This window comes from Glycine soja, chromosome 7, assembly GCF_004193775.1.
Source record: "Glycine soja cultivar W05 chromosome 7, ASM419377v2, whole genome shotgun sequence".
NCBI classification, from domain to species: domain Eukaryota; kingdom Viridiplantae; phylum Streptophyta; class Magnoliopsida; order Fabales; family Fabaceae; genus Glycine; species Glycine soja.
This window is the reverse complement of record NC_041008.1, coordinates 7,668,032-7,680,677: the sequence shown is the minus strand read 5'-3', so window position 1 is coordinate 7,680,677 and position 12,646 is coordinate 7,668,032. Positions and strand designations below refer to the sequence as shown.

Genomic DNA, 12,646 nt, shown 5'->3' with positions numbered 1-12,646 from the left:
CATATGAGTGGAAGTGGCAGTTGCACAATTTTCTTAAAAAAAAAAATTCTTCCAATTTAATTAGCCTATGCTTTGCTGCAAATTCTATCATCTTTCCAAGATGTTTGGCATATGGTAATTTCTCGACTTCAGAAATGTTTTGGAAAACATGTTCCACCATATAAAAAGTACGTATACTAGCCTTCTTTTGGCAATTATGTTATTGTTTTCCCACGCGATTAAATGTTTTTAAGAAATTAATTCTATAGGAAATTCACTGTTTTTGCTAGCTCGTATACCACAGAAGGTGATTGCATTTATTGTATACTTGCATGTTTGCTCATTGTTGTACGTTTGGATGGGATTTTTTATGATTTTGCCTTCAAATGTAAAAGATCACTACTTGTAGCACAGGGGACTGTTAATGTAAGCCAAACATGATTAATTAACTATGGGTGGTTTGTAATAACTTTTTTTATAAGTTCTTATAATTTAGTTGCCATTATTTGCTTTTTTAGTTGCTTTATTTCTTATAATTATGTAAATGCCATTTTAAAGATTGGTCATAATTCAATTAGTTATTAGATTCTATATTAATTGTGTCAATTTATTTTATTAATTGACAAATAAAAATACTTTCAAAGGTCTTGTAAAAGTAAAATTAAAAAACTTATAATTAAACTGTCAAAATGATCCAAATCAGATTGCAAAAATTTAATTTAGTCGATTGAATATTGATTCATCTTTTGGTAGTTGCTTCCAAAATCTAGACACATTCTTCTTTTTAGCCAATTGATATGTCATTCCAAATTTTAAAGAAGATGTCAAAATCATATGATAGATTTTAATCGTTATAAGTAATATCATAAAATTGTGACAAATAACCTTTCTTCTATTTGATGAAAGAAAATTGTAAATTAGGTTTCTACAAAACTTCTGAGTACCAGTTTTAAGGCTGAAGAAAAAAGAATTAGGAGTGGTAATATTGTTACTTTTTTGGGAAAACATGTTGTTAGCTTGGTTCTTTGTAGCCAAAAAGACCTTTTCCCTAGACTATATGTCAATTGATAAATACAAGAAAGTAGATCATGAGGTTGATTATTGGTCATAACACGGTTGGAGTCATGACTTCTTTTAGGAAGAAGGTTTACTCACTAAACTACACTAAATATTTCTTCTATTAATGTGCTACGTAAAAGATAAGGCTGACAAGAGGAAGCTGGACTATTAATAATAAAATAAAATTCCAAGTTAGCCTATGCTTGGTTGCAAAATCAATTCTCTTTCCAACCTAAATGTTTGGCATATGATAATTTCGTTTCTTCCAAGAATTTTCGGAAAAGCATGTTCCATATATAAAAAATAGTACTAGCCTTCTCTTGCAGTTTTTGTTACAGTATTCACGCAAGATTAAATATGCTAAAAAAGAATGTATTGTTTATTCCATAGGAAAATCACTCTGTTTTTTGCTTATTAATTGCACAGAATATTCCTTGCATTTGTTCTGTACTTGCAGGTTTGCTCGTTAAGTTTGGTCACTGCTGTATGCTTGTATGGGATTTTATATGATTTTGCCTTCAACCGCAAAAAAATCACTATTTTATTTGCAGCACTAGGGACTGTTCAAATGCAAAACAAAAGCTAAGTAGAAATTAACAAGTTGGTTTAATTCTCTGATATATGTTTCTTTGGTTTCCTTGGATTTTTTGGAATAGTAAAATTTTGAATATCTTGAAAAATATATATTTTGACCATTTTAATCCAACTCAATAAGATATTAAATCATTTTTGGTATATTATGATTTTTGTGAAAAACTTTTAATGTAACGATAAATTTTATCTAATTAAATGGTATAATAATTAATCAAAATTATATTGTAATTTAATCTATTTTCATTATTTTTAAATGTATAATATATAAATGATAATTACAATCTTAAGAGTGGATTCAAATTATATGTCCATTCTTTGTAATTCACGATGCATGCATGGTCTTATTATCCGACTCTTGCATGTTGCTTCTAATGATGAATATTGATAGTGTATACGAAAAAGTTTATATATCCCTTATTTGTGTGTTCCAGTTCATGTCTCACAACCACAAAATTGACATATTATTTTAAAGTATCTACTTGCATTCAGTTTTCTTACATTACCCCACGAATAGAATTATATTCAATGAATTTTTTTTTTTATTAGTGAAACAAGAATAACAACATAATTAGGATCAGACAAGTGATTTAGATTAATCCTTAAAAGAAAAGTCTAATATAACTCAAATAATGTTGACTTATTGGCACATGCTGATCGACATGGTTACAAAACTTCAGAATCATAATAACAACATTCTTAAAAACTTCAAAATTGCAGCAAAGACTCAACCAAAAAAACTTAACAAAACTACAAAGCTTTACAAACCAAGCAACTCAACCAAGAATAAAGTCCTTGGCAATATTTATAATTGAACTAGCCCTAGCAACGTCCACCATGTCAATATTATGGAACCCTACTTGGTCAAACCGAGCTTCCACCTGCACCCCACACTTGACCAACATGGTCACAAACTCCTGTTGTCGATCCACCATGATGTCCCCATTGTACCCAACAACGAGGCACTTCCTCAATTTCCTCACATTATCAAGGTGCGGTCCCTTCATCATAGGGTTGCAATACCTATGGTCACGGTCTGTCCCCTTAGGCAAAGTCAAATTCCACATCACATCCAACACCGGCAAAGGCAACGTTTGGTCTGTCGCATATCTGAGCTCCGACGCCGTTCTCTTTTCCCCTCCAAACATGGGTTGGTTCATCACCAACCCACGAATCCTTAAAGGATCTAAATCCAAGTCAGCAACCTGCATGCATAGTGGCTCTATATTATTTCTAGTCCTTTGTATAACAAACAAATGAAAGCAATTTTGCTTCTATTTGTAAGAAATATAGTCCTATTTTAAGATGAATTAATCATGGGTATGGCAAAAGAACTCAAAGATGCTTGTTTTATAAACTATTAGGTGGAGGCAAGAACAATTTGTAAAATATTCATACTCGCAAATACCCAGACTTTAAAATTATTAAAATACTATGAATTATATATAAAATAAATGACTCAATTTATTTTTTGTATAAATATATATGTTTCAAAAATATCTACTTTTTAGCTTTTTTTATAATTTTTGTCTAACATTTTGAATTTTAACAAATATTCACGCACGGATTATATGATATTTTAGAAAACAAAACTTGTTCTAGATATCATTTTACAAAACTAATATCGCATTAAATATTTCTATGAAACTATCCTTAATTAATATTTAGTGAAAATAATATATGATAAAATTAAATGAATCCTTGGTTAAAAAGATAAATGATATATTAAAAAATAACTTAATGTATTTTATGAAATTTAAAAATTAATTATATTTTTTAATAGCTGTAACAAAACCTTAAACACTAGAAGAGATGAAGTATATACTATAAAATTCATGAAAATCTTTTTAACATGTAGCAGTGTAGGACACTAGAAGAGATGAAGTATGGAAGGACTACTACTTATACTTGCCACATATTTCACTCCACTCATTGTCTTTCCTAATTTACTAATATTTTTATTTTAAATTATTCTTTTAATTTGTAATGAAGTCTATTAATGAGATACTAATTCATTTTTCATATAAGTAAATATATTCAGATGGATCTTAGCTAAAAAAATTATTGGCTTATAAGAAAAAAACCTGCATGGAAACGTTGAAGGCTATGTTTGCCCCGGAGTCACAGCCATAAATGTAGACCCTAGAGGCATCTCCATAATCTTTCAGCCACTGCTCTCCGTTGGGGTCGTTCATTTGTTCTTTCACCCACAAAACCGCGTCGCGCGCGTCCTGGTACATCGCCGGGAGACGGTTCTCCGGAGCGAGGCGGTAGGAGGCGGAGACGACGATGGAGGGGAAGTCGCTGGCGATTTGCGTGCATTTTTTGTGGCAGCCGGGGGCGGCGGGGCTGAGGAACAGGAAGCCGCCGTTGTGGAAGTAGATCACGATGGGCAACCGCGCCACCGTGTTGTCGTTGGAAGGGAGCCTCGTTGGTCGGAAAATTCGAACCCATGTTTCTTTATTGGAGTCTAGGGTTATGTCTTTGCTGACGGTGGCGGTTCCCGGTGATGGGTCGGGGTTGGCGTCGACGGTCGGGGTCTTGACGGCGCGCGTGACAGTGCCGTCCGGGTTGATAGTGATGCCAAGGTGCGTGTAGGGATCGAATTTGGACATTTTTTTTTCTTTCTTTGGGTGTGGTTGTTTCGTTGAAGATATAATGGAAAATGTTGAAACTGTGAGTTTTAGGTTTTAGGTTAATGACACATGCATGCAACCACGTATGGTGAATGATAATTTTTCTTGGTGCGATAGAGTAGGTCAGCCTAACATGTGTAACGTTTTGCACCAAGTGAATGGACAAAATGTGTATGTGTGTGTAGAGATGCGCGTGAAAGGTTTCCCTGTTCCTACGCAAAAGGGTGTAGGTGTATCGTGGAGTTGCTAAAAAATTGGGGTTGGTGGTGTAGATTTCATATTACTATTAAGTTTCAAATATATTTTACAATATTAACATGATAAGATTAATTTATGTAAGATATAATAGAGTTATGATGAAGCTGGTACGCTCCAAATAGAGTGGATTAATGGATGTAAAGAAGAGAAAGATAATTAAGAAGACAAAAAAAGATAGGGAGATATATAACATAAAAATGCCATAAATAAAGTGATTAAAAAGGAGAAATATAAAGAAATAGAATGGAAATGAGATGAAAGAGAAATAAAATATATTTTGATTATATTTCATGATAAGTAGTTATCCAGAAAAAAAATATTAATTGGTAAATTTAAAAATTAAAATTTGTTTGACATATGATAAAATTTATTTAATTAGAAAAATATTTATCCAAAACAAAAGAAATGATTTGAAGATATAACAAATTTTATCAGTTCTTGTATTTTAAAAATAAAAAAATACTTAATTTATACTTAAATTTATCTTTCCATCTCGCTTTCATTTTATTTTTCTTTCTATTTTCTATTGCATTCTTTATCGCAACTATCAGTTTTACTATCTTTTTTTTTCTATATGCCTCTAAATAGAGTATAATTTTACCATTGCTTAAACACAAAAGATGACGCATGCATGCGACATGTATCATGTATGTAATTAGACACCAAATTTTTTATATATCTGAATGTTTATAATTTATATATATATATATATATATATATATATATATATATGTATATATGTATATACACTAAAATGTAAATTTAAGTTCTTTAGGCCCACCTTTTAAAATGTGGATTTAATTTTCAATAGTTAATTACTTCTCTGTTAAGATTTTTATTCCATCGATATCTATTGAATATTATTTTTCATTTAGTAAGTATTGCTTTTGTATGTGATCAGTAAAGGGGTCGTACATTGATAACTTTTTCAAAATCTACTGCAAAAAGCTTGGCTTCATTGCCAGTGATTCCTCCCCGCTTTACCTTCTTTATATATTTCTTTCTTGTATATACACTATTGATCAGCCAAAAGGAAAGCCCATTAATTTGCTTTTTAATAATTACTATATCATACATATACACCATGCATGTAAAATTTCTTGAGAATGACAAATTAAGAAATCCAAGTTGTTCATTTAGTGGCAGCGACTACTGGTGATATATACAATGGTAATTTAATGATTGAAACATCACTGAATGTTGAATGATGTGATATATTAGTGGAATTGGTACAATGAAATGGATTTGCAGTTTAAGTACAAACAAAAATCTATATTCTCGATCACTTTACTTGATGCAAACCAGAGAAGGTAATTGAAGGTAAGCTGCCCTTGTAGTTTTCTATCAATTCTTCTCCAATACCTCGTGTGTGTATATATAAGCTGAAGAATCAAATTATATTGGTCTAATAATTATTATATTATTTTATAATTTTTAATTAAATAATATTTTTTAAAATTTAGTATTTAATTCAAAGTTATTTTCACATAAATTATATATATATAATTTTATATTAATATTAATTTAAATATATTTGTTATCTTATTCATATAAATTAAAATTGACATAATATAAACATTTTAAAATATATTAAAATATAAATTATTTAATTACTTTTTTTCCGTTCTTAAATTTTAACAAAATTAACACAAACAATCTTAGTAATATGTAAATATAATTTAATTATAATTGAATCAATTTATAAAAAAAATATAATAATTATCAAAGTTACATTTATCTTTTATATATAGAGAGCTCATCCTTGTCATACATGCTATATATACTTAATTAGCACAATCCCTGTGGATATTTTTCAATGCAGTGCATGAAGATCTTATTCAATAAAAGCAAAAATTCTCTTCTTGCTCACTTAAACATATTAAATACTAGTTAAATTATATGGATTGATTTAACATTTTATTTTGGATAAGCCGCCAAATTATTATTAGAAAGTAAACATTTTACGACGCACATTCTAAAATAATCATTTGTGACCGTTTTAGAATGTAACGTGGTAACAAACTTGTAATAATAGTATATGACAGTAACGTCTTAATGACACAAATGTTTTCTCCTTCGTATGTACATTCAACTCGTGATTGGATTGAAACACGAGATTACTAGCCTAAGAAGGCAAATATAAGGTGCTCAAATGAGAGAATTGATCTTGTGCTTGTAGTCTGAGCTATGTTGTGAAATGAAAGAACAAGAATATCTACGTATGGAGTTAAAAAAAATGTCATTGGAAATTGCTCTTTTTGAGTTCTTGGATAGATATTTTGCCCATAGGGATAGAGACTATGAGGATCGAGAATTTTGTAGTTCGGTAATTGAGGGGAATATTAAACAACTTGAGTATTGAAAACCAAAGAATTGGATGCTGCAAAGGAAGGCTTTAAAAACTATACTCAGGAAATCAAAGGCCAAATTCATTGTGATAAAGAAGCAGAGTTTTAGAAATGAAAGACCAAGGTTTGGATTCTTATATGTTTCTCCATGTTATTAATTTACACTAAATTTTTACTGAAAGCTTTCAATTCAATTTGTTGTAATCGTATAAAACTTTCATATATAGACCAATAAGTAGCTGATATGAGCAAAAGTGGATTCGGTTTAGTAAGCAAAATCTTGAGTTTGAATTTGTGGATTAAAAAAATGTGATTAGAATGAGAGACCTTATTTAAAGTGGTTACTAAAAAAAGTGGTTAATCTTGTGAATAGAAAAAATTATGATGGAAAGAAAATATTTCACTAAAAATGATTAATCTAATTTTCAATGAAGATTAATCATTAATAAAATTGATGAATACTATAGACTAATCTCATGATAAAAAAAAACTATTATCATAAATCCTATTGTCCTATGCCCATATCTACTTTTATTATCACAATTCTTGTTAATGCATGTTTAAGGGAAGGCAACCTAGATGTTTGGTGCAACTCATTGAAGAAGTCCTCAGGGGACATTATTCAACATTTGAAAATATTTTTCAATGGTGGTGGTGATAGTAGTTGTAAGAATGATGATAGTGATGATGATGACAAATTTTTTGTATCCGTGTAATAGTGACGATGATAGAAGTTGTTATACTATAAGGGTAATAATAATAGTGACAATGTTAATGACAACAATAGTAGTATTGGTAACAATATTGATGGTGATGGTAGTAGGGATGAATTGTGAGAGGAAGAAAAGATAAGAAATACTATCTTATCTTGTTTTTCTAGCCTAGCTCCCAACTTAGGATAAAAAATACTATACCAATAGAATAAGATGTGTGATAAGATAAACAAATCATATCGTATTAGTGGACTAAACAATTAGTTATATTATATGATAGATTGATATCTTGGACACCAAACATATTTGTATTTTTCTCTTTTTCTTTTCTTATCATATCATATACTTATTATATTTATCATTTTTTTATTTCTTTTCTTTCTCTTTCTAAGTGTATATTAACATGAATATTCAAAGAATATTTTGCTAAAAAAATATAAATATGAGAAGTGATATAGTGTGATTATATATCATTATTGTTCTAACATTTAATTGTTTTACTTTTTGGGCGACTAGATAATTCAACCCCATACATGCATAGCAAATTAGCAACAACCAAGTCATTAGATACCCAGTTTACTATATAGCATAAAGAGGAAGAACTTGAGAAAGAGATGATGGGATGTATGAGTGAAAATAAAAGAGAGAAAAAAAAATAGAACAGAAAGAAAAAACTATAGAAATAACAAATAATGGAATAGAAACTGAAAAGAGATATAAAAAAAAGTTAAAATAAGATTTCAAAATAAACAAATATTTCTGAACAAATTCTATTATAATTAAAATTTAAAGTAAATAAATAAAAATCTATAAACATATAAATTATATTTTATATTTAGATAAATAATTTAAGTTGTAATACAAAAGTTTTTTAAACTATTGTCAATTTCTTTTAAAAAATAAAATTCAATATAGAGATAGAGATAACATGGATTGATTGGTCAAATATATAGTTGAAAATATTATAAAGATAAAGATCCATATAAAACAAATATAAAGATAAAATTCAATGGTTAGTTTTGTGAGAAACTAAGAATAGTGTGTAAAATACATTCACAAAAAAGATGGAATAAAATATTAAAAATTGAAAATGTCTAATTAAAAGAGTAGGGAGGGTGAGTTTTCTATTTTTTAATTGACTTGCGTATTCAAATTTATAACATATCTATTTCAATATATAATTTAGATTCTTTTGATTGTTTAATTCTTATTTTACTTTTTTTACTAACAATATATGTGAAATAAAAGAATAAAATATATAATAAATATAATAAAAAATTTCCAAAAGTTTTTTTGTTTCAAAAATTTAAAATTTATAGCACCGTAAAAAATATATACAAAAGAATAAATGACATACAATACTCTTTAAATCAAGGGGTTTAGTTCTGTTGTAAAATCATGATATATTTAATTTCTACGGATCAAAATAAAATACTCTTTAAATATGAAAAAATACAAGTTAATTATTTATGAATAATTAAAAATTATTACAAAAAATAAATTATAAAATATGTTTTTAAACCCTCAAAATATTTTAGAATATTAGTTTTAGTCCCTTTAAAATTTTTATATGTTTTAGTTCTTACATTTTGATAAAAAAAACACATTTTTTTTGTCTTTAATAAGAGATTAAAATCACACCCGACTTTGATAAATATAGTAACTAAAAATATATTTATATTTTTATAAATCCTTGTAGCATTATTTTTTATTTATAAAATCAAGCCCACTTATAATCATTGTAACATTTTTTATTTAAATAAAGCACATTTTTGTCCTATTCTAGTAAGTAAAATACTCCTGAGTATCCTTCATCAAATAACAGTAAAACAAGATAAAGATTAGCAATAAAGATAAAGTATAAAAAACAAAAGGAAAAGTATTACATCCAATATGCTATTATACATCCAGTAAGATAGAGAGATAAAAGAAAAAAATAATATAAATATTATAAGTTACATGAAAATAAAAAGAGAAATAGAAAAAAATTATAAGTATTATTGGGGAATTAGAAAATGTGGATGTATTATTATTTTTGAGTGTTTGATTTTATGTTGGAGAATTAATTTTGAATCTAAAATTAGTTTTAGATATATTTTTATATGTTTAATTTTATATTGGACAAAAATTTAGAATTAATTATAGGTTCGAAATTTATCTAAAATTAAAATAATTTTAAATAATTTTTGTGTTGAATCCAAAATTTTGTATTTAATTTTATTTATAACTTAATTTTATAATAAAAATATCTAAATATAAATCATTTCACATCAAAATTAATTTTAACTAAAATTATTTTTTTTTTCCAAATCTTATATTTAAATACACCATTCCATACCTCGTACGATCCAAACTTTCCACAACTTTATAAAAATTCAATCTTTTTTTTAAGAATAAAAAGTCAGTCTTACGAAATCACATTACCAAACTTCTCCTCCAATTTTTTAATATATAGTTTGAGTTTTTAATATTTTTTTTTGTTATAAGTAACTTTCATATTTTATATCCATAAAAAAATTTATATTTGATATTGCATTAAAAAAAAACTTTCATATTGGTTTCACCAATAATAACTCGAACAATGTGTGCTTTATCTTCCAATAAATAAAAATATTGAAAAGAAAAAAATTAATAATATTTCTTTATTTATGTCACAGTAAAACCTATCTTATGAAAAATATTTAATGTATACTTGGAACTTGGAACTACCTATTTACAAAGTAATATTAATTTATTTTTGTCAATTTTCTAAAAGAGTGTTTTTAAACTTATTTCTCGAAAGCAAACTAAATAAAATCCACACTTATCATATTATTTAATAATAATTAAAAATAAAATTTAAGAAAATATATATTAAAAATAAAAAATAGGATGTACACAAACAATATTTTAATAACAGATTACTATGAAATATACTAGCGGAAACATGGCCTCATAGATCATAGAGTCTATGCGTCTGCATTTTTGTGTGTTGTTACGGTGTTTTCATGTGCTGAAATTAACATATTATTATGTATTGATGTATGTGTTAATTTTATTATTTGATTTAATTCATTTTGTTTCTTTTAATTATTATTTTTTTGATTTATTTTTTGACCACTTACAATTCTGAAAACAGTACGTAGAAAAAAGTCAATTTAAAATTAGTTATCTTTATTATTTTTCTAAAGAGACTCAAGAGAAACAAATAATTAGAAAAAAATGTTGAAGAAATTGAAAAACTTTCAGGAAATTGAATTGGAAACAACTATTTCTAGAGTAACACATAAGTTTTTTTTTATATAAAAAAAAGGTTTTCAATTTTAAAAAATATATATTCTTTCACTTGAAAGTATATATTCTATAAAAACATCTTATTTAAATTGAGAATCTTTTTGGAAAGAGCAAAAATAATAACAAATAACACTACAAACTCAACAACTACACATGAACAATCCTACAAAATCATTTACTGAATTTTGTCACATGCATTACTACTCGTTATTTAACAAAGAAATTGAAAATAAATCATAATTCTTTATGGATTAAAAAATTTGATTTCAAATTAGAAATTAACAATGAAAAAATTAAAGAAAAAGATTCCAAATTGAAAAAAAAATTTGATTGTTATGATTTAGCAATATATTAAAAAACATTTATTAATATAAAAAGAGATCATAAAGTTGACAAGATAAAATAAAATAGATGAAGAAAAAGATAAAATATTACAATAGATGATGAAGAAAACGATAACAAAAATAAATGAAGAATAAAAAGAAATTAGAATTTTTTTTTATAATAAAAGTTGATTTCAAATTTAAATGAGAGTAAACTAAGGGGGTGTTTGGTTTAGTTATTTTTTGTTTTCATGAAAATGTATTTGGTGGATTTTTAAAAATATTTTCAGTGAAAATGAAAACAAGAAATAACAATCTCATTTTCAGTCGAATACATGAATCTCATTTAGGGTAAAATGGAAACGCGATGACAATGAATGTAATTTTAAACAAATATAAAAATACAAAAAAACAAGAAATCAATATATCATAAATTTTCAGTGTTTTTATTTCATGAAAACAAAAAATAAGAAGTCAAACCAAACATGTTTTCAGAATCTTAATCTTTTGAAAATGAAAATAGTTTTCAGTAAATGAAAATAGAAAATGAAAATACAAATCAAACACACCATAAGGATTTCAAGTTGAAATTAAAATTAAAATAAAAAAAAATAAAGGAAACTAAGATTTTCAAATTGAAAAAACATTTCTGATTATTATGAGTTAGTAATATATTTTAAAACAATATTGATTAATATGAGAAAGAGAAACCAAACACTTGATCAGATAAAAAAAAATAAAAGAAATATGACAATAGATGATAGAAAAGATTAAAGATATAACAAGATAATTCTTTGCTACTTCTTTCTTGCTTGAAGCATAGAGTATGCTATCATTGGTGATCATGAAAGTTTGAATTGTATCAAATGTGTTAAATTGTTTTCTAGCATTTATCAATGTGACACTTGGACAACACCTAAACAATAGTAAAAAAAATGGATCTTGAATGCATTGTTATAATTAACACATAATATTTATTCTTTTGAATCTAAACAAAATGAATTTTCAGAAAACGGAAAAAAAATGAAAATGTAATAAAAAAGAAAAAAATACAAATAACAAAAGTGAAAGACGAATGAAGAAAAAGAAATAATAACATTATGTCTTAACAAGTTGATTTAAAGGAACAAAGATGTCTATATAAAAGTGGAGATAAAAACAATTTTTAAATGAGATATTTTCTTTATCCATAATATAAATATGTGATAAATTTATTACCTTTAATGAGAATTATCTTAAAAAATACATTCATAATATATTTTTTTTTGTTAAATTATAATATCACCAAACTTGACTAATTAGTATTAAATTGTAAACTGAATGTATAACTATTAAACTCAATTAAAAATATAAAGATTGTTATCTTATTAATTTTCACTTGTATTTATTAACTATCATAATAATTTAACACAAATATTAATCAGTGTCCTTAAGATATTAAAAGTTAAAAAGAAAAATCTTTCTAT

General features: G+C 26.2%; 1 protein-coding gene across 1 annotated transcript; it reads right to left on the bottom strand.

Moving 5' to 3' along the window:
• Positions 1 to 2,250: 2,250 nt before the first annotated feature.
• Positions 2,251 to 4,315, bottom strand: LOC114417778 (probable carboxylesterase 9). Its single transcript, XM_028382842.1, has 2 exons — positions 3,714 to 4,315; positions 2,251 to 2,834 (listed from the first exon to the last, which is right to left on the bottom strand). Exons 1-2 carry the CDS (start codon positions 4,242 to 4,244, stop codon positions 2,406 to 2,408), a joined length of 960 nt encoding a protein of 319 aa, XP_028238643.1. The 5' UTR covers positions 4,245 to 4,315; the 3' UTR covers positions 2,251 to 2,405.
• Between the last annotated feature and the right edge of the window lie 8,331 nt (positions 4,316 to 12,646).

What these genes read in the sequence shown, in the direction of transcription:
- LOC114417778 (XM_028382842.1), bottom strand. Translation starts at nt 4,244, where the DNA reads ATGTCCAAATTCGATCCCTACACGCACCTTGGCATCACTATCAACCCG. An exon ending in CCTTCAACGTTTCCATGCAG is followed by an intron (nt 2,835 to 3,713) that starts GTTTTTTTCTTA and finishes CTATGCATGCAG; the next exon opens with GTTGCTGACTTGGATTTAGA.